The following is a 22,682-nucleotide window of genomic DNA, read 5'->3' as shown; positions in this document are numbered from 1 at the left end:
TTTAAATAATCACAACAACGCGCACCACAAACGTTTGTATTCAAGGTCAAGTGTCAACTATATAACTGGTAAACAAACCAAAATCGCGATGATCTAAGCAGCCGGTTAACCAGCCAATCAGATTCAGTTATTACTAACGGCTTAAGTGAATAAAAATGTCAAATTAAAATGACCTTTAATTGTTTGACAAAAGGTTGTTAGTTGGAAGAAAAAAATAAATCCATGATTTATTCCCTTCTTCCAACTTACATTTTTTTGGCCGCTAGTATTACAATGACGTTTGACCTTTTTATTTCTTTTTTCAACCTGACGCGTAGTTTTACGATTGAAAAGAGCTAATATGAGTAAAAATCTATTCCGTCAAAAACGGCTTTTATTCCCTTCTTCCAATTGGTTGTTCAATCAATACTTCGCGTGTTTTCCGAGTCGGTAAGTTGATAGTACATCTATGCTAAATCTCACGTCAAAATATTCATTAGTATTTGAAATACGTGTCGTTTTGTGAGGCTCTAAAAGTGAATTCTTCTATTTTTACTATGTCTGAATTTATTAAACAACAAGTGCGCTAATGCGCTATCTCATACTGCATTGGTTATTCGTGATAATTTCGCCACATTTTCAATTAATATCGCGCCGCAACCGCATTCGTCTGATGTACCTTCCTGTAACTTCTGGCTATTCAGCAAATTTACATGACCACTCCTAAGACACCGTTTTAACTCAATTGAGGATATAAAAGCTAAATCGAAGAAGGCTCTGATGGCTATCACGCCGGAGGATTTTCCCAAGTGCCATGATGACTGGAAAATTCATTGGCATAAGTGTATTGCAGCGGGAGAGGAATACTTTGAAGGAGATAAAATAGACAAAATTCAACTTCCAATTTCATTACAGTAGTATATTAGTTTATTGTTGAAGATAGCATTATTAATCACCGGTAAATTTTCTGCAAACTGGTAAATAAATTTTTGTTAATCGATTAACTATCATTAATAATTCAATCAATAACATGAGAAGCAAGCGGAAAATAAATAGCTTGATAACCAAATTTAGTTTGGTTTTGCTAACATCAAAAACTGTAAAAGTAAGAATAATTGAAAATTTTATTCCACATTATTTTTCAATTGATAGGATAGCTTACATTTAAAATTTAATAGCAAGATTATTTTATTTTAAATTCTTTGTCTATTATTTGACACTCACAATTATCCTTTAGCTCCAAAATATTCTAACAGATGACGTTAATTGTTGACTGGATTGAGTAAGTATTCAAAAGATGAATCTATGTTAAAAATACAAATAAGCTACAATTTAATAGCATAATCACTAATAATATAAAAATAGTTTGCAAGAATACAATATTGCAATTATCCGTTGAGATGTAAGCAATACTGTCTCTCAAGTTGGATCAAACTGCACACGGTGCAGTGGTGTTTTATTCTTATGTTACCAATTTGTAACTACGTTTTGTTTTTATTAGATTTATCAATCTCTGGAGGGTCCCTTTTGGTGGTGAATCGCAGAGTTGTTTTTAGTGTTATAAGAACTTGAACTGATCCAGGTTCTTTATTTTATTTTATTATAAGCTGTACAAGCTTTTTGTTATAGTTTAAAATGGAAAAATTCTGTTTTGTATTTTTTCCTAGATCTACGCTAACAATGCACTTCTGTGTAATAATTGCTTAGTTTATTATAAGTTTCTTTCAATTAAATTTCACTAAAAAATTTACTGTTTCATTTATTTTTATTGAATTAAACTCTTAAATCTATTCACTTAAATTCTTAATTTACGTTCTTACGTTAAAGTCCAACGACGCATTGGATTTTTCCTTTTTGCCGGGGCTACTTAGGGTCCAACGTTGCGCACTCTTCGTTGGGTGCGGGCTTTCTTCTACCGAAGTTATCCCTTGGTTCTGCTGTCAGTCGCGGCGCGAGGCACTTCTTGAGGGCCTTTACTCGCTTAACTTATTCGCGACTAGCACGTTGGGCGCCAGTTATTTATTTATTTGTTATCGTTTCAAACACCAAACTTAGACTGAAATACAAAAATCTTCTTATGGTTAAACTAAGCTAGCAAGTCACGTACAGGTGCATTGGAGTCGTTGTTGTTGCTGAAAAGCAGCACTGACGTTCTCAAGTGACGGTGCTGTATCGTCAGTTACTCCGGATGCGCGTGTGGTGTCGTTTAGCCGTGGGATAGCGACCGCTGTCCAAGTCGCATGCTTACGTAAGCTTTTATTTGTAAAAGCTATGTAAGCCAATTTCGGCGTATGTTGCGTTAACTTATATACATAAGTATGTATCACCTAACAGCCCTATTCTGAGAAAGCCTCACAACTGGTTTCTGAGGTTTACAGCCATATTCTGAGAAAACCTCACAACTTGTTTGTAAGGAAAATTTTGTGAGGTGTGTTGTAAGGTTTATTTTGTGAGGCCAATCGTATTCAAACCTCACAAAAAAATCACAAAAAACTCACCATATGAGGAGAAAAGCTCTCTGTTGTGAATCAGCGGTTTTACAAAAACAAACGAGATAATGTGTTATGTAACATATCTATTGTAATAGACAAATACTCATATTTATAATAGATTCTTTAAAAATATTGAAATTAACAATACAAATACAACCGATTTCCCATTGTGAGCTTTGCTTTCAGACATCACAAATTTGTGAGGAAATTGTGAGCATTTGTGTTTTTGAAATCAAATCAGCATACGGAAAACCTCACAATAACAAATACCTCACAATAGTGAAATTGATGATTTTTCTGAAGGCATCAGAATAAGGCTGTTATTATGTTAGGCTTGCTGTGAGGTTATTCTTGGTCAAACCTCACAAGAGCACCACATGAGGTGAAAAGCACTTTGCTGTGAACCAGCTATTTTACAAAACACAAGCAAGAAAAAATAAAGAAATAGACAACTAAGAAAAGCAAATCTATATTTCAAAATGTGAAAGAACAACTCAGGAACAGCTTGAGCTTTATAGAGTATTATTTCAACAAATATCTTTTTATCCGCACATGTATTAAACACATACATACATATTTACAAATAAAACATTGTCCGAATTATTTCAACTGAAATATGTATATGTCTTTTTATTCATACTTAGAAGGAAGTAAAATGTACAAACACCTTAAGTTACATATTTATTGTAATAGACAAATACTTATATTTACAATCGACTAGCCCACCCGGTCACGCGTTGCTGTGGCTAAATTTTTTGTTATATTACATTGTAGTAAAGTCTTCATGGAGAACAGTTACCCCTTAATACAATAGGGGTATTCAGACCAGCTGTGTTAATTCGTTAGTCGTTACTCGGTAGTTTTTTACGTGGGTTTTGATTTTGTAAAATTAACAGATTATCGTTTTGCCGAGTAACGAAGTACCAGACTGGCAAGCATGATAGTTTTTTCGTTACTTGGTAACATCACTCAGCTGTTTTGTTTGCGTTGTTGCCTCAAAAGTTAACTTAATTCATTGCAAAAAAATGCATCTTCTGCCTACTAAAAATTAGTTTCTGATCAATCTTTCAAAAACAAGTATTTAATATAATTGAATCAGCTGTTTTGAAACCAAATTTACACCCACTACTGATGTACAGCAAAAAGTATTTTCACAGTTAAGTGTTTTAACGAAATATCAACTAACGAACTACCAGATTAACAATATCCCTAATGAAATTATTATGTATGAACGAAGACGGAAACGTTAAAACTGGTATAAAAATCCACAGGATTGGAATTTGAAAGGGAACTACTTTTAATACGATTGAACAAAATTTTCATACTATTGAATTTGGCAAGAGTTAATACAAAAGAATTAATTTAAAAATATTTTTATTTAAATTTCTAACAAATAGTTTTAAATCTTTAAGTAAAATATTAAATATTTTGAATTATGAATACTTTTAATCTCAATTTAATTGAGCACTAATTGGTGCAGAATATTTTTGGTTAATCCGTATTTAGCTAACACAAATAGATTCGACGGTTTTCCTACATGTGAACATGCAAGTTGCCCATGAGAAAAACTCGCACCATTGCATAATCGAGGTGGACTGAAATTACGCAGGAGAAAAATAGGTGAACATTCTTTAATCGAAGATTATGTGAAAGAAATCCGTGTATATCTAGTGAATTTAAAAGTTCAAAACTTTCACTTTTATTTTCATTAAGAACAGTATCGATCGATTTAAAAGACATCAAATCGCCTTGTAACAACTGTTGTATTTAGAAGTTAATTTCTTCAACATCAACATATTTTGCTGCCAAAATCCAAAATAGCCCGCTCACTGAGCCAGTTATTATTCAAGTAAATACTCTGTATATTCGGAAAAATACTCTGAATCAATTCATTTTTTTTCCTCAAGAACAGTGTATAAATTATCTGGCAGTTTAATGCTCTTTCAATAAGCTTGGTTCGTGCCTCTCTGCTTCGCGCGTTGTTGATTTTTTTCGGTGGCATTCGACTTAGAATAATGATTTCAGCGTTTGAATATTAAAAATAAAACTCAAAAACATACAATTATAACACATAGAAATGAGGAGTACAAAATATTTTTTAATAAAAGTTGAATAAAAATAATGAAAATAAAAATATTTGCACAATTATTAAAAATTATGGGAAGCTTCTTATAATTTTTTCATATATACTACTGTGATCTAATTGAAAGGTGAATTTTCAATTGAACCACCAATTGGAAGAAGGGAATAATTACAAAAAGTTCGAACTGAGATAATTAGAAAAAACTGATTTACTCTCAACGAGATCAAATACCCATGATATCTTAAAATGAAATGTAGTAAACATTGTTGCCGATAATAGGTTGTAAAAAAAATATTTTATGTAAAGAAAAACAAAAGTTAGGGTAGTTTGAAATTCTTGGAATTATTCCCTTTTTCCAATTTATGAAAATAAAGACACAAATATTAAAGAATATTGGCATTTATTATATTAATAACATAGAAAAGATATTGTATTAATCCTCATCTATATCAGCACCATCCAATGTGGCTGTGGGCCAAGTCAAAATCAAATCATAAAACGTCTTATACTCTTCAGGAATATATGGTATGCTTTTTCGTCGGGTATTTTAGGAGTAGTTCTTGATTTTCGGAGCAAAAAAGATGTCTTTACAAATCCGTCAATGAATTTGGAACAGGTTAAGTAATCTTTATTACCACTATTTATTGTACTCAAAATGTTTATATTTTGATATTTTAAGAGATATACTTTCATCTATTGACTTGCAGGTTTTCTTGTAGAACGGCTGCCATGTTATTTTAAAATTCAATTTGTTCTCTTTATTAATGGCTTCACCCAAAAATGCCTTACTTTTAGCTGCTGAAATCAAGTTGTTGTACTGAGCTGGGACGTACATATATTCTATCTTTTCTTCTAATAAGTATCTTGGCTGTTCCAAAATTACGATCACATTGCAAAAAGGAAAGTATTGATATATTTTATCAAAACGATTGATTGATACGAGGGTAAAAAAAAACCTTATGAGTGTGTTGTTCCTATTTTGACCCCCGCAAGCATCGCTAAAAACGTGTAGTTCTTTGATTTTAAGATCCATTTTCTGTATCATCATCCATAATAGACTACAAACTTCATCCGGACTTCGTTTAGCTTCTCCCTCATGATAAATATAGAAATATGCTCGTTTGGTTTAAAATCGTGAACGCAAAACACGTACAGCCATAGTTTTCTTAAGTAAAACATTTCTTGAACAGGAATCTTTGGCAAAGGTAGGTTCTGCATATAATCAAAAACTATAGCGCCTACATCGTCTCTCTCATTGCATAAAGTCAATATTTCTTTTTGTTTATTATAAAACTTATTCGCTCGTTTCACATGTACCATTTTCTCAGCCACAGCTACTCTCTTTGCATTATCATTAAGTGAAGTACTTTTTACTTTGGATTCTAGCTCTTCACAGACAGAGCAAACGTCGACTTGTGGCCGCCCGAATCTATAGTCGAAATTTTGTTTAAACTCCTATAGTAATCATATTCACAACATCTTTATATTGGGGGTAGTCCTTGGAAAAAAGTTCAAATATTATTTTGACATTAAGGCTAGCCTCTAAATAATAAAGCTCTCTGTTGCTGTAATGCGATAGTTTTAGGGGAAATGATCGTATGTGTTGATCGATCGCAACATTCGCTTCATTTGGTAAGCTATTTCCTCGATTACGATGTTTAGCACGCTGATCTTCTGGAAGTTTACCTTTGGTGATAAGACGAGTCAATCGGAATATATGTTTATTTTTCACAGCGTATAATATGGAGAACGCTTCACGACATAGTTTTATCTTTTCAGTATTTTTCATGGCAAAGTAATGAAAGCTACTCTCACGGTTTTTTTTATTCTCATTGTCCGATTGGCGGCGAAGGGCTATATTTGAGCGTTCAATAAGGCTCATACGATACGTGTCTTGCTCATTTTTGGTTCGTACATTATAAACTGTATTCATTATTGCTTGTCTATCTATATTACTGAACTGATGAGTGCACTTTTTTTGCATTTACAATCACGTCTTTTATTGCTTTTTGCCTCTACTAACCTCCCTGTGCTTGTGTACGATTGACCCAATAGACGCTGTGTTTTTTGTATTTTCTTTTTATAAAGGTGAAAATTAAGTACGCCTCTCCTCTTCTTTTTTGGAATGTTAATCTCATCATCAGATGATGTTGATCTCAGTTGACATTGTTCTTTCTTCTTTTAAATAATCACAACAACGCGCACCACAAACGTTTGTATTCAAGGTCAAGTGTCAACTATATAACTGGTAAACAAACCAAAATCGCGATGATCTAAGCAGCCGGTTAACCAGCCAATCAGATTCAGTTATTACTAACGGCTTAAGTGAATAAAAATGTCAAATTAAAATGACCTTTAATTGTTTGACAAAAGGTTGTTAGTTGGAAGAAAAAAATAAATCCATGATTTATTCCCTTCTTCCAACTTACATTTTTTTGGCCGCTAGTATTACAATGACGTTTGACCTTTTTATTTCTTTTTTCAACCTGACGCGTAGTTTTACGATTGAAAAGAGCTAATATGAGTAAAAATCTATTCCGTCAAAAACGGCTTTTATTCCCTTCTTCCAATTGGTTGTTCAATCAATACTTCGCGTGTTTTCCGAGTCGGTAAGTTGATAGTACATCTATGCTAAATCTCACGTCAAAATATTCATTAGTATTTGAAATACGTGTCGTTTTGTGAGGCTCTAAAAGTGAATTCTTCTATTTTTACTATGTCTGAATTTATTAAACAACAAGTGCGCTAATGCGCTATCTCATACTGCATTGGTTATTCGTGATAATTTCGCCACATTTTCAATTAATATCGCGCCGCAACCGCATTCGTCTGATGTACCTTCCTGTAACTTCTGGCTATTCAGCAAATTTACATGACCACTCCTAAGACACCGTTTTAACTCAATTGAGGATATAAAAGCTAAATCGAAGAAGGCTCTGATGGCTATCACGCCGGAGGATTTTCCCAAGTGCCATGATGACTGGAAAATTCATTGGCATAAGTGTATTGCAGCGGGAGAGGAATACTTTGAAGGAGATAAAATAGACAAAATTCAACTTCCAATTTCATTACAGTAGTATATTAGTTTATTGTTGAAGATAGCATTATTAATCACCGGTAAATTTTCTGCAAACTGGTAAATAAATTTTGTTAATCGATTAACTATCATTAATAATTCAATCAATAACATGAGAAGCAAGCGGAAAATAAATAGCTTGATAACCAAATTTAGTTTGGTTTTGCTAACATCAAAAACTGTAAAAGTAAGAATAATTGAAAATTTTATTCCACATTATTTTTCAATTGATAGGATAGCTTACATTTAAAATTTAATAGCAAGATTATTTTATTTTAAATTCTTTGTCTATTATTTGACACTCACAATTATCCTTTAGCTCCAAAATATTCTAACAGATGACGTTAATTGTTGACTGGATTGAGTAAGTATTCAAAAGATGAATCTATGTTAAAAATACAAATAAGCTACAATTTAATAGCATAATCACTAATAATATAAAAATAGTTTGCAAGAATACAATATTGCAATTATCCGTTGAGATGTAAGCAATACTGTCTCTCAAGTTGGATCAAACTGCACACGGTGCAGTGGTGTTTTATTCTTATGTTACCAATTTGTAACTACGTTTTGTTTTTATTAGATTTATCAATCTCTGGAGGGTCCCTTTTGGTGGTGAATCGCAGAGTTGTTTTTAGTGTTATAAGAACTTGAACTGATCCAGGTTCTTTATTTTATTTTATTATAAGCTGTACAAGCTTTTTGTTATAGTTTAAAATGGAAAAATTCTGTTTTGTATTTTTTCCTAGATCTACGCTAACAATGCACTTCTGTGTAATAATTGCTTAGTTTATTATAAGTTTCTTTCAATTAAATTTCACTAAAAAATTTACTGTTTCATTTATTTTTATTGAATTAAACTCTTAAATCTATTCACTTAAATTCTTAATTTACGTTCTTACGTTAAAGTCCAACGACGCATTGGATTTTTCCTTTTTGCCGGGGCTACTTAGGGTCCAACGTTGCGCACTCTTCGTTGGGTGCGGGCTTTCTTCTACCGAAGTTATCCCTTGGTTCTGCTGTCAGTCGCGGCGCGAGGCACTTCTTGAGGGCCTTTACTCGCTTAACTTATTCGCGACTAGCACGTTGGGCGCCAGTTATTTATTTATTTGTTATCGTTTCAAACACCAAACTTAGACTGAAATACAAAAATCTTCTTATGGTTAAACTAAGCTAGCAAGTCACGTACAGGTGCATTGGAGTCGTTGTTGTTGCTGAAAAGCAGCACTGACGTTCTCAAGTGACGGTGCTGTATCGTCAGTTACTCCGGATGCGCGTGTGGTGTCGTTTAGCCGTGGGATAGCGACCGCTGTCCAAGTCGCATGCTTACGTAAGCTTTTATTTGTAAAAGCTATGTAAGCCAATTTCGGCGTATGTTGCGTTAACTTATATACATAAGTATGTATCACCTAACAGCCCTATTCTGAGAAAGCCTCACAACTGGTTTCTGAGGTTTACAGCCATATTCTGAGAAAACCTCACAACTTGTTTGTAAGGAAAATTTTGTGAGGTGTGTTGTAAGGTTTATTTTGTGAGGCCAATCGTATTCAAACCTCACAAAAAAATCACAAAAAACTCACCATATGAGGAGAAAAGCTCTCTGTTGTGAATCAGCGGTTTTACAAAAACAAACGAGATAATGTGTTATGTAACATATCTATTGTAATAGACAAATACTCATATTTATAATAGATTCTTTAAAAATATTGAAATTAACAATACAAATACAACCGATTTCCCATTGTGAGCTTTGCTTTCAGACATCACAAATTTGTGAGGAAATTGTGAGCATTTGTGTTTTTGAAATCAAATCAGCATACGGAAAACCTCACAATAACAAATACCTCACAATAGTGAAATTGATGATTTTTCTGAAGGCATCAGAATAAGGCTGTTATTATGTTAGGCTTGCTGTGAGGTTATTCTTGGTCAAACCTCACAAGAGCACCACATGAGGTGAAAAGCACTTTGCTGTGAACCAGCTATTTTACAAAACACAAGCAAGAAAAAATAAAGAAATAGACAACTAAGAAAAGCAAATCTATATTTCAAAATGTGAAAGAACAACTCAGGAACAGCTTGAGCTTTATAGAGTATTATTTCAACAAATATCTTTTTATCCGCACATGTATTAAACACATACATACATATTTACAAATAAAACATTGTCCGAATTATTTCAACTGAAATATGTATATGTCTTTTTATTCATACTTAGAAGGAAGTAAAATGTACAAACACCTTAAGTTACATATTTATTGTAATAGACAAATACTTATATTTACAATCGACTAGCCCACCCGGTCACGCGTTGCTGTGGCTAAATTTTTTGTTATATTACATTGTAGTAAAGTCTTCATGGAGAACAGTTACCCCTTAATACAATAGGGGTATTCAGACCAGCTGTGTTAATTCGTTAGTCGTTACTCGGTAGTTTTTTACGTGGGTTTTGATTTTGTAAAATTAACAGATTATCGTTTTGCCGAGTAACGAAGTACCAGACTGGCAAGCATGATAGTTTTTTCGTTACTTGGTAACATCACTCAGCTGTTTTGTTTGCGTTGTTGCCTCAAAAGTTAACTTAATTCATTGCAAAAAAATGCATCTTCTGCCTACTAAAAATTAGTTTCTGATCAATCTTTCAAAAACAAGTATTTAATATAATTGAATCAGCTGTTTTGAAACCAAATTTACACCCACTACTGATGTACAGCAAAAAGTATTTTCACAGTTAAGTGTTTTAACGAAATATCAACTAACGAACTACCAGATTAACAATATCCCTAATGAAATTATTATGTATGAACGAAGACGGAAACGTTAAAACTGGTATAAAAATCCACAGGATTGGAATTTGAAAGGGAACTACTTTTAATACGATTGAACAAAATTTTCATACTATTGAATTTGGCAAGAGTTAATACAAAAGAATTAATTTAAAAATATTTTTATTTAAATTTCTAACAAATAGTTTTAAATCTTTAAGTAAAATATTAAATATTTTGAATTATGAATACTTTTAATCTCAATTTAATTGAGCACTAATTGGTGCAGAATATTTTTGGTTAATCCGTATTTAGCTAACACAAATAGATTCGACGGTTTTCCTACATGTGAACATGCAAGTTGCCCATGAGAAAAACTCGCACCATTGCATAATCGAGGTGGACTGAAATTACGCAGGAGAAAAATAGGTGAACATTCTTTAATCGAAGATTATGTGAAAGAAATCCGTGTATATCTAGTGAATTTAAAAGTTCAAAACTTTCACTTTTATTTTCATTAAGAACAGTATCGATCGATTTAAAAGACATCAAATCGCCTTGTAACAACTGTTGTATTTAGAAGTTAATTTCTTCAACATCAACATATTTTGCTGCCAAAATCCAAAATAGCCCGCTCACTGAGCCAGTTATTATTCAAGTAAATACTCTGTATATTCGGAAAAATACTCTGAATCAATTCATTTTTTTTCCTCAAGAACAGTGTATAAATTATCTGGCAGTTTAATGCTCTTTCAATAAGCTTGGTTCGTGCCTCTCTGCTTCGCGCGTTGTTGATTTTTTTCGGTGGCATTCGACTTAGAATAATGATTTCAGCGTTTGAATATTAAAAATAAAACTCAAAAACATACAATTATAACACATAGAAATGAGGAGTACAAAATATTTTTTAATAAAAGTTGAATAAAAATAATGAAAATAAAAATATTTGCACAATTATTAAAAATTATGGGAAGCTTCTTATAATTTTTTCATATATACTACTGTGATCTAATTGAAAGGTGAATTTTCAATTGAACCACCAATTGGAAGAAGGGAATAATTACAAAAAGTTCGAACTGAGATAATTAGAAAAAACTGATTTACTCTCAACGAGATCAAATACCCATGATATCTTAAAATGAAATGTAGTAAACATTGTTGCCGATAATAGGTTGTAAAAAAAATATTTTATGTAAAGAAAAACAAAAGTTAGGGTAGTTTGAAATTCTTGGAATTATTCCCTTTTTCCAATTTATGAAAATAAAGACACAAATATTAAAGAATATTGGCATTTATTATATTAATAACATAGAAAAGATATTGTATTAATCCTCATCTATATCAGCACCATCCAATGTGGCTGTGGGCCAAGTCAAAATCAAATCATAAAACGTCTTATACTCTTCAGGAATATATGGTATGCTTTTTCGTCGGGTATTTTAGGAGTAGTTCTTGATTTTCGGAGCAAAAAAGATGTCTTTACAAATCCGTCAATGAATTTGGAACAGGTTAAGTAATCTTTATTACCACTATTTATTGTACTCAAAATGTTTATATTTTGATATTTTAAGAGATATACTTTCATCTATTGACTTGCAGGTTTTCTTGTAGAACGGCTGCCATGTTATTTTAAAATTCAATTTGTTCTCTTTATTAATGGCTTCACCCAAAAATGCCTTACTTTTAGCTGCTGAAATCAAGTTGTTGTACTGAGCTGGGACGTACATATATTCTATCTTTTCTTCTAATAAGTATCTTGGCTGTTCCAAAATTACGATCACATTGCAAAAAGGAAAGTATTGATATATTTTATCAAAACGATTGATTGATACGAGGGTAAAAAAAAACCTTATGAGTGTGTTGTTCCTATTTTGACCCCCGCAAGCATCGCTAAAAACGTGTAGTTCTTTGATTTTAAGATCCATTTTCTGTATCATCATCCATAATAGACTACAAACTTCATCCGGACTTCGTTTAGCTTCTCCCTCATGATAAATATAGAAATATGCTCGTTTGGTTTAAAATCGTGAACGCAAAACACGTACAGCCATAGTTTTCTTAAGTAAAACATTTCTTGAACAGGAATCTTTGGCAAAGGTAGGTTCTGCATATAATCAAAAACTATAGCGCCTACATCGTCTCTCTCATTGCATAAAGTCAATATTTCTTTTTGTTTATTATAAAACTTATTCGCTCGTTTCACATGTACCATTTTCTCAGCCACAGCTACTCTCTTTGCATTATCATTAAGTGAAGTACTTTTTACTTTGGATTCTAGCTCTTCACAGACAGAGCAAACGTCGACTTGTGGCCGCCCGAATCTATAGTCGAAATTTTGTTTAAACTCCTATAGTAATCATATTCACAACATCTTTATATTGGGGGTAGTCCTTGGAAAAAAGTTCAAATATTATTTTGACATTAAGGCTAGCCTCTAAATAATAAAGCTCTCTGTTGCTGTAATGCGATAGTTTTAGGGGAAATGATCGTATGTGTTGATCGATCGCAACATTCGCTTCATTTGGTAAGCTATTTCCTCGATTACGATGTTTAGCACGCTGATCTTCTGGAAGTTTACCTTTGGTGATAAGACGAGTCAATCGGAATATATGTTTATTTTTCACAGCGTATAATATGGAGAACGCTTCACGACATAGTTTTATCTTTTCAGTATTTTTCATGGCAAAGTAATGAAAGCTACTCTCACGGTTTTTTTTATTCTCATTGTCCGATTGGCGGCGAAGGGCTATATTTGAGCGTTCAATAAGGCTCATACGATACGTGTCTTGCTCATTTTTGGTTCGTACATTATAAACTGTATTCATTATTGCTTGTCTATCTATATTACTGAACTGATGAGTGCACTTTTTTTGCATTTACAATCACGTCTTTTATTGCTTTTTGCCTCTACTAACCTCCCTGTGCTTGTGTACGATTGACCCAATAGACGCTGTGTTTTTTGTATTTTCTTTTTATAAAGGTGAAAATTAAGTACGCCTCTCCTCTTCTTTTTTGGAATGTTAATCTCATCATCAGATGATGTTGATCTCAGTTGACATTGTTCTTTCTTCTTTTAAATAATCACAACAACGCGCACCACAAACGTTTGTATTCAAGGTCAAGTGTCAACTATATAACTGGTAAACAAACCAAAATCGCGATGATCTAAGCAGCCGGTTAACCAGCCAATCAGATTCAGTTATTACTAACGGCTTAAGTGAATAAAAATGTCAAATTAAAATGACCTTTAATTGTTTGACAAAAGGTTGTTAGTTGGAAGAAAAAAATAAATCCATGATTTATTCCCTTCTTCCAACTTACATTTTTTTGGCCGCTAGTATTACAATGACGTTTGACCTTTTTATTTCTTTTTTCAACCTGACGCGTAGTTTTACGATTGAAAAGAGCTAATATGAGTAAAAATCTATTCCGTCAAAAACGGCTTTTATTCCCTTCTTCCAATTGGTTGTTCAATCAATACTTCGCGTGTTTTCCGAGTCGGTAAGTTGATAGTACATCTATGCTAAATCTCACGTCAAAATATTCATTAGTATTTGAAATACGTGTCGTTTTGTGAGGCTCTAAAAGTGAATTCTTCTATTTTTACTATGTCTGAATTTATTAAACAACAAGTGCGCTAATGCGCTATCTCATACTGCATTGGTTATTCGTGATAATTTCGCCACATTTTCAATTAATATCGCGCCGCAACCGCATTCGTCTGATGTACCTTCCTGTAACTTCTGGCTATTCAGCAAATTTACATGACCACTCCTAAGACACCGTTTTAACTCAATTGAGGATATAAAAGCTAAATCGAAGAAGGCTCTGATGGCTATCACGCCGGAGGATTTTCCCAAGTGCCATGATGACTGGAAAATTCATTGGCATAAGTGTATTGCAGCGGGAGAGGAATACTTTGAAGGAGATAAAATAGACAAAATTCAACTTCCAATTTCATTACAGTAGTATATTAGTTTATTGTTGAAGATAGCATTATTAATCACCGGTAAATTTTCTGCAAACTGGTAAATAAATTTTTGTTAATCGATTAACTATCATTAATAATTCAATCAATAACATGAGAAGCAAGCGGAAAATAAATAGCTTGATAACCAAATTTAGTTTGGTTTTGCTAACATCAAAAACTGTAAAAGTAAGAATAATTGAAAATTTTATTCCACATTATTTTTCAATTGATAGGATAGCTTACATTTAAAATTTAATAGCAAGATTATTTTATTTTAAATTCTTTGTCTATTATTTGACACTCACAATTATCCTTTAGCTCCAAAATATTCTAACAGATGACGTTAATTGTTGACTGGATTGAGTAAGTATTCAAAAGATGAATCTATGTTAAAAATACAAATAAGCTACAATTTAATAGCATAATCACTAATAATATAAAAATAGTTTGCAAGAATACAATATTGCAATTATCCGTTGAGATGTAAGCAATACTGTCTCTCAAGTTGGATCAAACTGCACACGGTGTGCAATCAAATTTAAAATCGGTTCAGTAGTTTAGGCGTCCATCGCGGACAAACAACGTGACACGTGATTTTTCTATATAAAGAAGAAGATAACCCCTTCGGATAGTTCCTCCATTCTTTTTTATAATATAATAGCAAATTTCTTTAAAAATATTGAAATGAACAAAACAAACACAATCGATTTCGCTTTTTGAGGTTTGCTTTCAGACATCACAAATTTGTGAGGGAACTGTGAATATTTGAGCTTTTTCACTTCAGCATACGGAAAATCTCACAGATAACAAGCTCAAAATAGCGAGGGTGGTGATTTTTGTGAAGGCATCAGAATAAGGCTGTAAAAATAATCAATATAGATACAGGATTATGTATGTGTGGGGTTTGAACAGCACGGAAACCCTTTTCCGCAAGAAGTTTCGAACATACTCGTAATACTCGGAGCCAGAAAATCCAAAAGATAGACGACGACTTGACGACAGAACGCGTAGCCGTACGCCTGTGACGACGTAAAGCGAAGTATTTTCCCAAAAAAAACCGTTAATTTAATTATTTAATCCTTTTACTTTTTATAGAAAACCAATTTCCATTAACTAATAACGTTTGTATGCTTTAAATTGTTTTAAAAAAATATTAAACAACACTATCCGAGTTTCATTTTAAAAAGGAAGTTTACATAGATGCAAACGCGTCGGTACAAACCCCACATATTGTGGGGGCTCAACCAAAGAAAAAAGGATAAATTTCCCATCATTACGAAGTGAAAATGTTTAAAAATATAAGCGTAAAGCCCAAAATTTAAATAGAATAGGGTAATGCAATGAAATTGTACAGCCATGGCGAGTTTGCAGAAGCCCGAATTAGTTCCTCAAAACTACAAAAATTCATTTTCGAAACAGAAGGAGAGGACTGGATTTGAAATGGACGAAAACGACGAGCGAGTTAATATCGTTTTTACGATGTGAGATAAAATATATTTTTATTGCTACGCTGAAATGCGTGCCTTTATTGATATTCTTAAAAACAGTTTTTAATATGAGATCTTACAGCTATTTATTCTAGTGAGATGTGACTGTTGTTATCTGGTTGCAACTTGTTTGTTGTTATTGAGATGAATTAGTTATTATCTGCTTGCCATTTGTTTGTTGAAATTCGGTGTATGTTATCACTTGTTTGTTATTGTAGAGATGCGACGGTGGTTATCGCAGTGGATTATTCCATTGCTAGATATTTGTTGCTTACATGTTGAGAATGCATTTCTTGATAATACATGTCTGGTTGTTATTGACGATGCTTAGTGGAAACTTTGTTTACGTGCTTTGTGATGAAGTCATTAACTAGCGCTATCCACAGAAATTGATCTACATAGAAAACAGTTTGAGAGATTCCGAGGTTTGAAACTGATATTTGCAAAGCGCAACGGTGATGGTGATGTTATGAGCAGTTTTGACGACGCTCGCGCAAGTAGCATCACATCTGAATGTCAAGAACGGGGGGAATAAAGGAGAAATGCTGAAAGCAAACGTGTTGCAAGAAATATAACGGACAGAAACGATGATAAGGCTGCAATGTTCAGAAGAGGGGAAACAACAGAAAAAACGTTTTCTGAAGCGCCGCAAATTTCTCGTATTTCAATGAACTTTCGAGTCATAGAAAACTCTATTCGTTGGTTTGATAGTAGAGATAAAATCCACGTCGGAGTGTGGTTAAGCGAATTCGAAGAAAGTTCTATTTCAATGGGGTAGAACGAATTTCAAAAATTAATTTTTGCAAAAAAATATCCACAAGGTTCGGCTAAACTATTTATTTGAAAGTGAAAGTGGAATCACATCGTGGCAAAAATTAAAATTGGCTTTAGAAGATGAATTTAGGACTATTATAAACAGCACACAAATACATTAACAACTTATTGCTAGAAAAATGATAATAGATACGAGAAGAAAGTGTTCAAGAAAATTTTTTGTGTATGAAATAGTTAGCAATGCGTGGTAACGTAGAAAACAATGTGTTGATATATTTAGTACGTAATCAATGGTATAAGTGATTTGAACATAAATAAAATAACACTAAAAGTGTGTGAATCTATTCGGAAAAATAACAAAGAAAGTATAGAAGTGAATTCATTCGAAAATAAATTAGCTAAGTATGATAGTAAAAATATAACTTGTTATAATTGTGGTACAAAAAGGCACAAAAGCTCAGAGTGCAAAGTTAAAACAAAAGGTACGAAGTGTTTCCAGTGTAAAAAATGTGGGCATATTTTGAAAGATTGCCCACAAGTTGAAAATAAGAACGAAAAAAGAAATACTCGTTTGTTTGCCGAAAGTAGTATAATGAACAAGGAAGTGTTTATCATTATTATTTAAAAGGCGCTACGCGAACCTGTGTTAAAAGAAACAAACATTTGTCTAATAGGTTTTTGGTGAACGTAAGCCTTGTAATAATATTAAATAAAACCAATTGGGGAACTTAGTGTTGACATAAGTATTTACAATCAAATTTTTTGTTTAATTTTTTTGGTAGTACCTTCAAAGTTGATTGACATTGACGTGGTGATCGGGGAAGATTTTTGCTTACAAGCAGATATATACAAATAAATCGAGATGGACTTTCTATTCGGAAATTCCTTGTGACAAAGTTGAAGATGTTTTTGCTATGATGAAAGTGGACTCATTAATAGATTAATTTGATATCGATGAAACTAATAGAAGCGAAAGAAGAAATGTGTAAACTGGTTTGCGAATCAACAAATGTGCAAATGAATACCTATTGTTTGAAGTGATGAAACACAAATATCGTTTAGACCACGTAAACTGCCATTAAAAAAGAGGCATTGTTGAGGATCAAATAGATAAGTGGGTCAAAGACGGCATGATTGAAAATTTTGATTTTAGTAGTGCTGTGGTTTTAGTGAAAAAAAGAGACGGTAGTCCAAGACTGTGTGTTGATTATAGACAATTGAACAAAGTTCTAAGTAATAAAAGATAGATTTTCATTACACTTGATTAAAAACCAGCTAAACTGATGGCAAAATGCAAATATATTTAGCACAATTGACTTGAAATATGGATTTTATCATGTGCCTGTGCCTGCATCTAGCCGCAACTGCACGTCATTCGTTACACTAGGCGCACTGTTTTGAAGAGTTCCATTTGGCTTGTTGAACTCTCGCGGTGTTTTCCAAAGACATGTAAATGCAATTTTCCGTGATTTGATGCATAGAGGAGTATCACTTCCTTACATTGATGTCATAAATGTACCAGCATTGAATAAAAACTATACTGTGCGTAATTTAGAAGAAGTGTTGAATCAATGTAAATAATATGGACTTGTAATTAATTGGAAAAAATGTCAATTTAAAAAAAAGCGAATAGAAACGGTATTGAACATCGAAAAATTTCACCATGTCCAAAAAATCAAAGCTTTAGTTAAGTACCCATTGCCGAAAATTTTAAAATAATTACAAAGCTTTTTGGGTTTAGCCGGCTACTTTTGAAAGTGTGTACCTTTATTTGCGTTAATTTCTAAATCATTATCTAATCTGACTAAACAAGGTAAGAAATACCAAATTAATCACGACGAAATAACTGCAATATACTGAAGAAAATTCTGGACGTGAAAACGGTATTAGGTATATTCAATCAGAAACTAAAGTTCATACAGATAATTTCGCTGACGGCTATCGTGACGTATTACTGCAAAAACTCTCAGACAATAACCAATTACATCCTATATATTACATGAGCAAAAATAATTCTAATGCTGAACGTAAGTATTCCAGTTACGAATTAAAGATATTGGCTGTAATAGAAGCGCTGAAAATTTTTCGAGTATATTTACAGGGTATACACTTTAAACTAATAACTGATTGTAACGCTTTAACAAAAACGCTTGAGAAAAAATATTTGAAGACTAGAATAGCGCGACGGATCCTTTTTCTCCAAGAATACGATTGTCAGGTGGAACATCGATCTGGAAGTCGAATGAGGCACGTTGACGCCTTTAGCCGCAATCCAATAATGATGATAAGCGATAATGATTTTCAGCCGTCTGAGAATACAAAGTGCAACATTCGGAAATCCAATCCAAATTGTTACAGACCGTGGATCAGCTTTCACGTTTGACGACTTTCGGCGTTATTGTGAGGACGGGAACATTAATCATGTTAAAATAAAGACTGGCTTACCTCGTGCCAATGGTCAAAAAGAGCGACTGAATATGATTGCTATTAATGTTTTAACGAAACTGAGCCAGAATGAAGAAGTTGTACAAATTCACAGACAGAAATTCCACATAAAACAGAAGTATTCACATGATACCTTTTGAATTACTTACTGGCGTTAAAATGCCTACAGCTAACGACAAGAACATCAAACAACTTATTGAAGAAGAAATAAGATCACAACTCCAAGAAGGAAGAGACAAAATACGACAACATGCAAAAGAACAAATATTAAAGATTCAAACTGAAAACAAAAAGATATACAGTGGCTCCAAGCCAAAGTCGGACACCGTAGAAAAAAATGTTCCATCCTAAAAATATTTGAGTCAAAGCAGTTAGAAAAAAAGATAAAATATTTTTTCAATTACTTATTTATTGCAGTTCCAAAATATAAAACAGGGTTGGGCACAGTGCACTAAAAAATAAATGCAATAAGGTTTCACTAGCACTACTTCTTCAGTGGTAGTTAAACAGCAAAATTCACTATCACTGAAAATTTAGTGATAGTGAAAAAAAAATGCACTATCACTGAAAATTTAGTGATAGTGAAAAAAAAATGCACTATCACTAAACCTTTAGTGATAGTGAAAAACAAATCGCACTACCACTAAACCTTTAGTGATAGTGAAACCTTTAGTGATAGTGAAAAACAAATTGCACTACCACTAAATATTTAGTGATAGTGAAAATCTTTAGTGATAGTGAAAACCCTTAGTGATAATAAACATTTTTCAGTAACATAACACTGTTTCTTGAAGAATAAAAATAAGATTATGTATGTACATATATGTATGTATAAGCTGAAGCAGTATGAGGCAATGTATTCAAAATAAACCATATATTTGAATAGAGACTTCTAATTATGCCGCACCAAAATTAGGAAAACATAATTCATTTTTTATGTGCTTTTTTTAATACCAACATTTCAAAATTACGGTCGGTAAGATTTTGCCTTGTGGATCGATTGACAATTCCAGCAAAGGAAAAAAGTCTTTCCACTGGCGCAGAGGAAGGAAGAGGTGTGTTGTAACGGGTGATTTTTTTGAGGTTAGGATTTTCATGCATTAGTATTTGACAGATCACGTGGGATTTCAGACATGGTGTCAAAGAGAAAGATGCTCAGTATGCTTTGACATTTCATCATGAATAGACTTACTAACGAGCAACGCTTGCAAATCATTGAATTTTATTACCAAAATCAGTGTTCGGTTCGAAATGTGTTTCGCGCTTTACGTCCGATTTAATTTTGTTCAGCGATGAGGCTCATTTCTGGTTGAATGGCTACGTAAATAAGCAAAATTGCCGCATTTGGGGTGAAGAGCAACCAGAAGCCGTTCAAGAACTGCCCATGCATCCCGAAAAATGCACTGTTTGGTGTGGTTTGTACGCTGGTGGAATCATTGGACCGTATTTTTTCAAAGATGCTGTTGGACGCAACGTTACGGTGAATGGCGATCGCTATCGTTCGATGCTAACAAACTTTTTGTTGCCAAAAATGGAAGAACTGAACTTGGTTGACATGTGGTTTCAACAAGATGGCGCTACATGCCACACAGCTCGCGATTCTATGGCCATTTTGAGGGAAAACTTCGGACAACAATTCATCTCAAGAAATGGACCCGTAAGTTGGCCACCAAGATCATGCGATTTAACGCCTTTAGACTATTTTTTGTGGGGCTACGTCAAGTCTAAAGTCTACAGAAATAAGCCAGCAACTATTCCAGCTTTGGAAGACAACATTTCCGAAGAAATTCGGGCTATTCCGGCCGAAATGCTCGAAAAAGTTGCCCAAAATTGGACTTTCCGAATGGACCACCTAAGACGCAGCCGCGGTCAACATTTAAATGAAATTATCTTCAAAAAGTAAATGTCATGAACCAATCTAACGTTTCAAATAAAGAACCGATGAGATTTTGCAAATTTTATGCGTTTTTTTTTTTTTTAAAGTTATCAAGCTCTTAAAAAATCACCCTTTATTTAAAATTTTTTTTTTTTATAATAGGAAAGCGGTGCAAAGCATCAATGCTTCTATCAGCGTCATTCAAGTACAAAGTTACTTCGGTTGCTACAGCTCCGCCTTGTATACATTGATTTTCATCTGAAAAAGGAAGTTATTTACAAAAATTTCGCAGGTTGGTTTCTTTAAATCGAATAACTGTGGACTCGTCATCGAATTCGAGAAATGATGTACTAGCACTTATGGATGGCTGTAAAGTAAAGGTTTAGTGATAGTGCATTTTTTTTCACTATCACTAAATATTTAGTGGTATTGCAATTTGTTTTTCACTATCACTAAATATTTAGTGGTAGTGCAATTTGTTTTTCACTATCACTAAAGGTTTAGTGGCAGTGCAATTTGTTTTTCACTATCACTAAATATTTAGTGGTAGTGCAAATTGCAAATTGATACGGAATGCTGTCGAATTTTTGTGTTAAGATAGTCCGATAAATTTTCGATCAGATTAATATCTGGACTTTGGGGTGGCGTTTCCAGAACATGGGGGCAATTATAAAGTAACCAAGAACGCATTTTGTAGGCCTTGTGCTTTGGATCATTGTCTTGATAGAAATACCAATTATCACTGAGATCCAATTTTTCAAGACTTTTTGGTAAATTTTCTCTTAAAATGTTAAGATAGTCATTCTGATTGATTATTCCTTCAATAAAATGCAAAGACCCTGGTCCAGAAGCCGAAAATGAACCCCAAACCATTACCGATCCACCACCATGTTTAACAGTTGGTCTCAGATTGCGCAGTTGCAGCTCCTCATTTGGTTTCCGCCAAACATATGGTTTTCCATCGGAGCCAAAAACATTAAATTTACTTTCGTCAGTACACATAACATTCTTCAGAACGAAAAATCCTTATATTCGTGTTCTTTTGCAAATTTTAAAAGGATGATCTGATTTCGTTTGCTGATCAACGGCTTTTGTCGGGCCTTTCTACCATTTAAATCAGCTTCATGAAGTAGATTTCTAATAGTAGATGCACTAGATTTCTTTCCAAACTCATTTTCAGCTATAACAGCTAACTTTGGTGGGCTAAGGAAAGGATTATCTATTATCTTTAACCTTTCGCAACAGGTAAGTCTTGAAAAATTGGATCTCAGTGATAATTGGTATTTCTATCAAGACAATGATCCAAAGCACAAGGCCTACAAAGTGCGTTCTTGATTACTTTATAATTGCCCCCATGTTCTGGAAACGCCACCCCAAAGTCCAGATATTAATCTGATCGAAAATTTATCGGACTATCTTAACACAAAAATTCGACAGCATTCCGTGTCAAGCAAAAATGATTTGAAATCTATCTTATTACAAGAATGTGAAAAAATCGAACTTAGTTTTTGCGAAAAATTAGTTAAAACAATGCCTAACCGGCTCAAAATGGTTACTAAAAATAAAAGTCTTCATAAAAAATATTAGTTTTTAAAATATATATCGAAATTTCAAAAAACTTGTTGACTGTCCGAGTTTGGCTTGTGCATTGAATTTGCTCTTATTTGTTGTTTTAGTAGAATATTTTATAATACTGAATTAATTTATATGTTTTGATTTATATTTTGGAACTGCA

At 33.1% G+C, this 22,682-nt stretch overlaps 1 protein-coding gene across 7 annotated transcripts in view; it reads left to right on the top strand.

Moving 5' to 3' along the window:
* Positions 1-22,682, top strand: part of LOC115066076 (sodium- and chloride-dependent GABA transporter 1) — a 373,293-nt gene that overhangs the window by 62,109 nt on the left and 288,502 nt on the right. Inside the window, exon 1 of one of the 7 annotated variants that reach the window (XM_049459654.1) lies at positions 17,173-18,653. The exons of the other annotated variants lie outside the window; for them this stretch is intronic. Within the exon in view, the coding sequence (XP_049315611.1) occupies positions 18,626-18,653 (28 nt within the window). The 5' untranslated portion in view covers positions 17,173-18,625. Of the gene's footprint in view, positions 1-17,172; positions 18,654-22,682 lie in introns of those variants that run through there. 7 annotated transcript variants of the gene reach the window in all.

This window comes from Bactrocera dorsalis, chromosome 6, assembly GCF_023373825.1.
Source record: "Bactrocera dorsalis isolate Fly_Bdor chromosome 6, ASM2337382v1, whole genome shotgun sequence".
NCBI classification, from domain to species: Eukaryota; Metazoa; Arthropoda; class Insecta; order Diptera; family Tephritidae; genus Bactrocera; species Bactrocera dorsalis.
The sequence above is the reverse complement of the archived record's forward strand: the minus strand, read 5'-3'. Positions and strand labels throughout refer to the sequence as shown.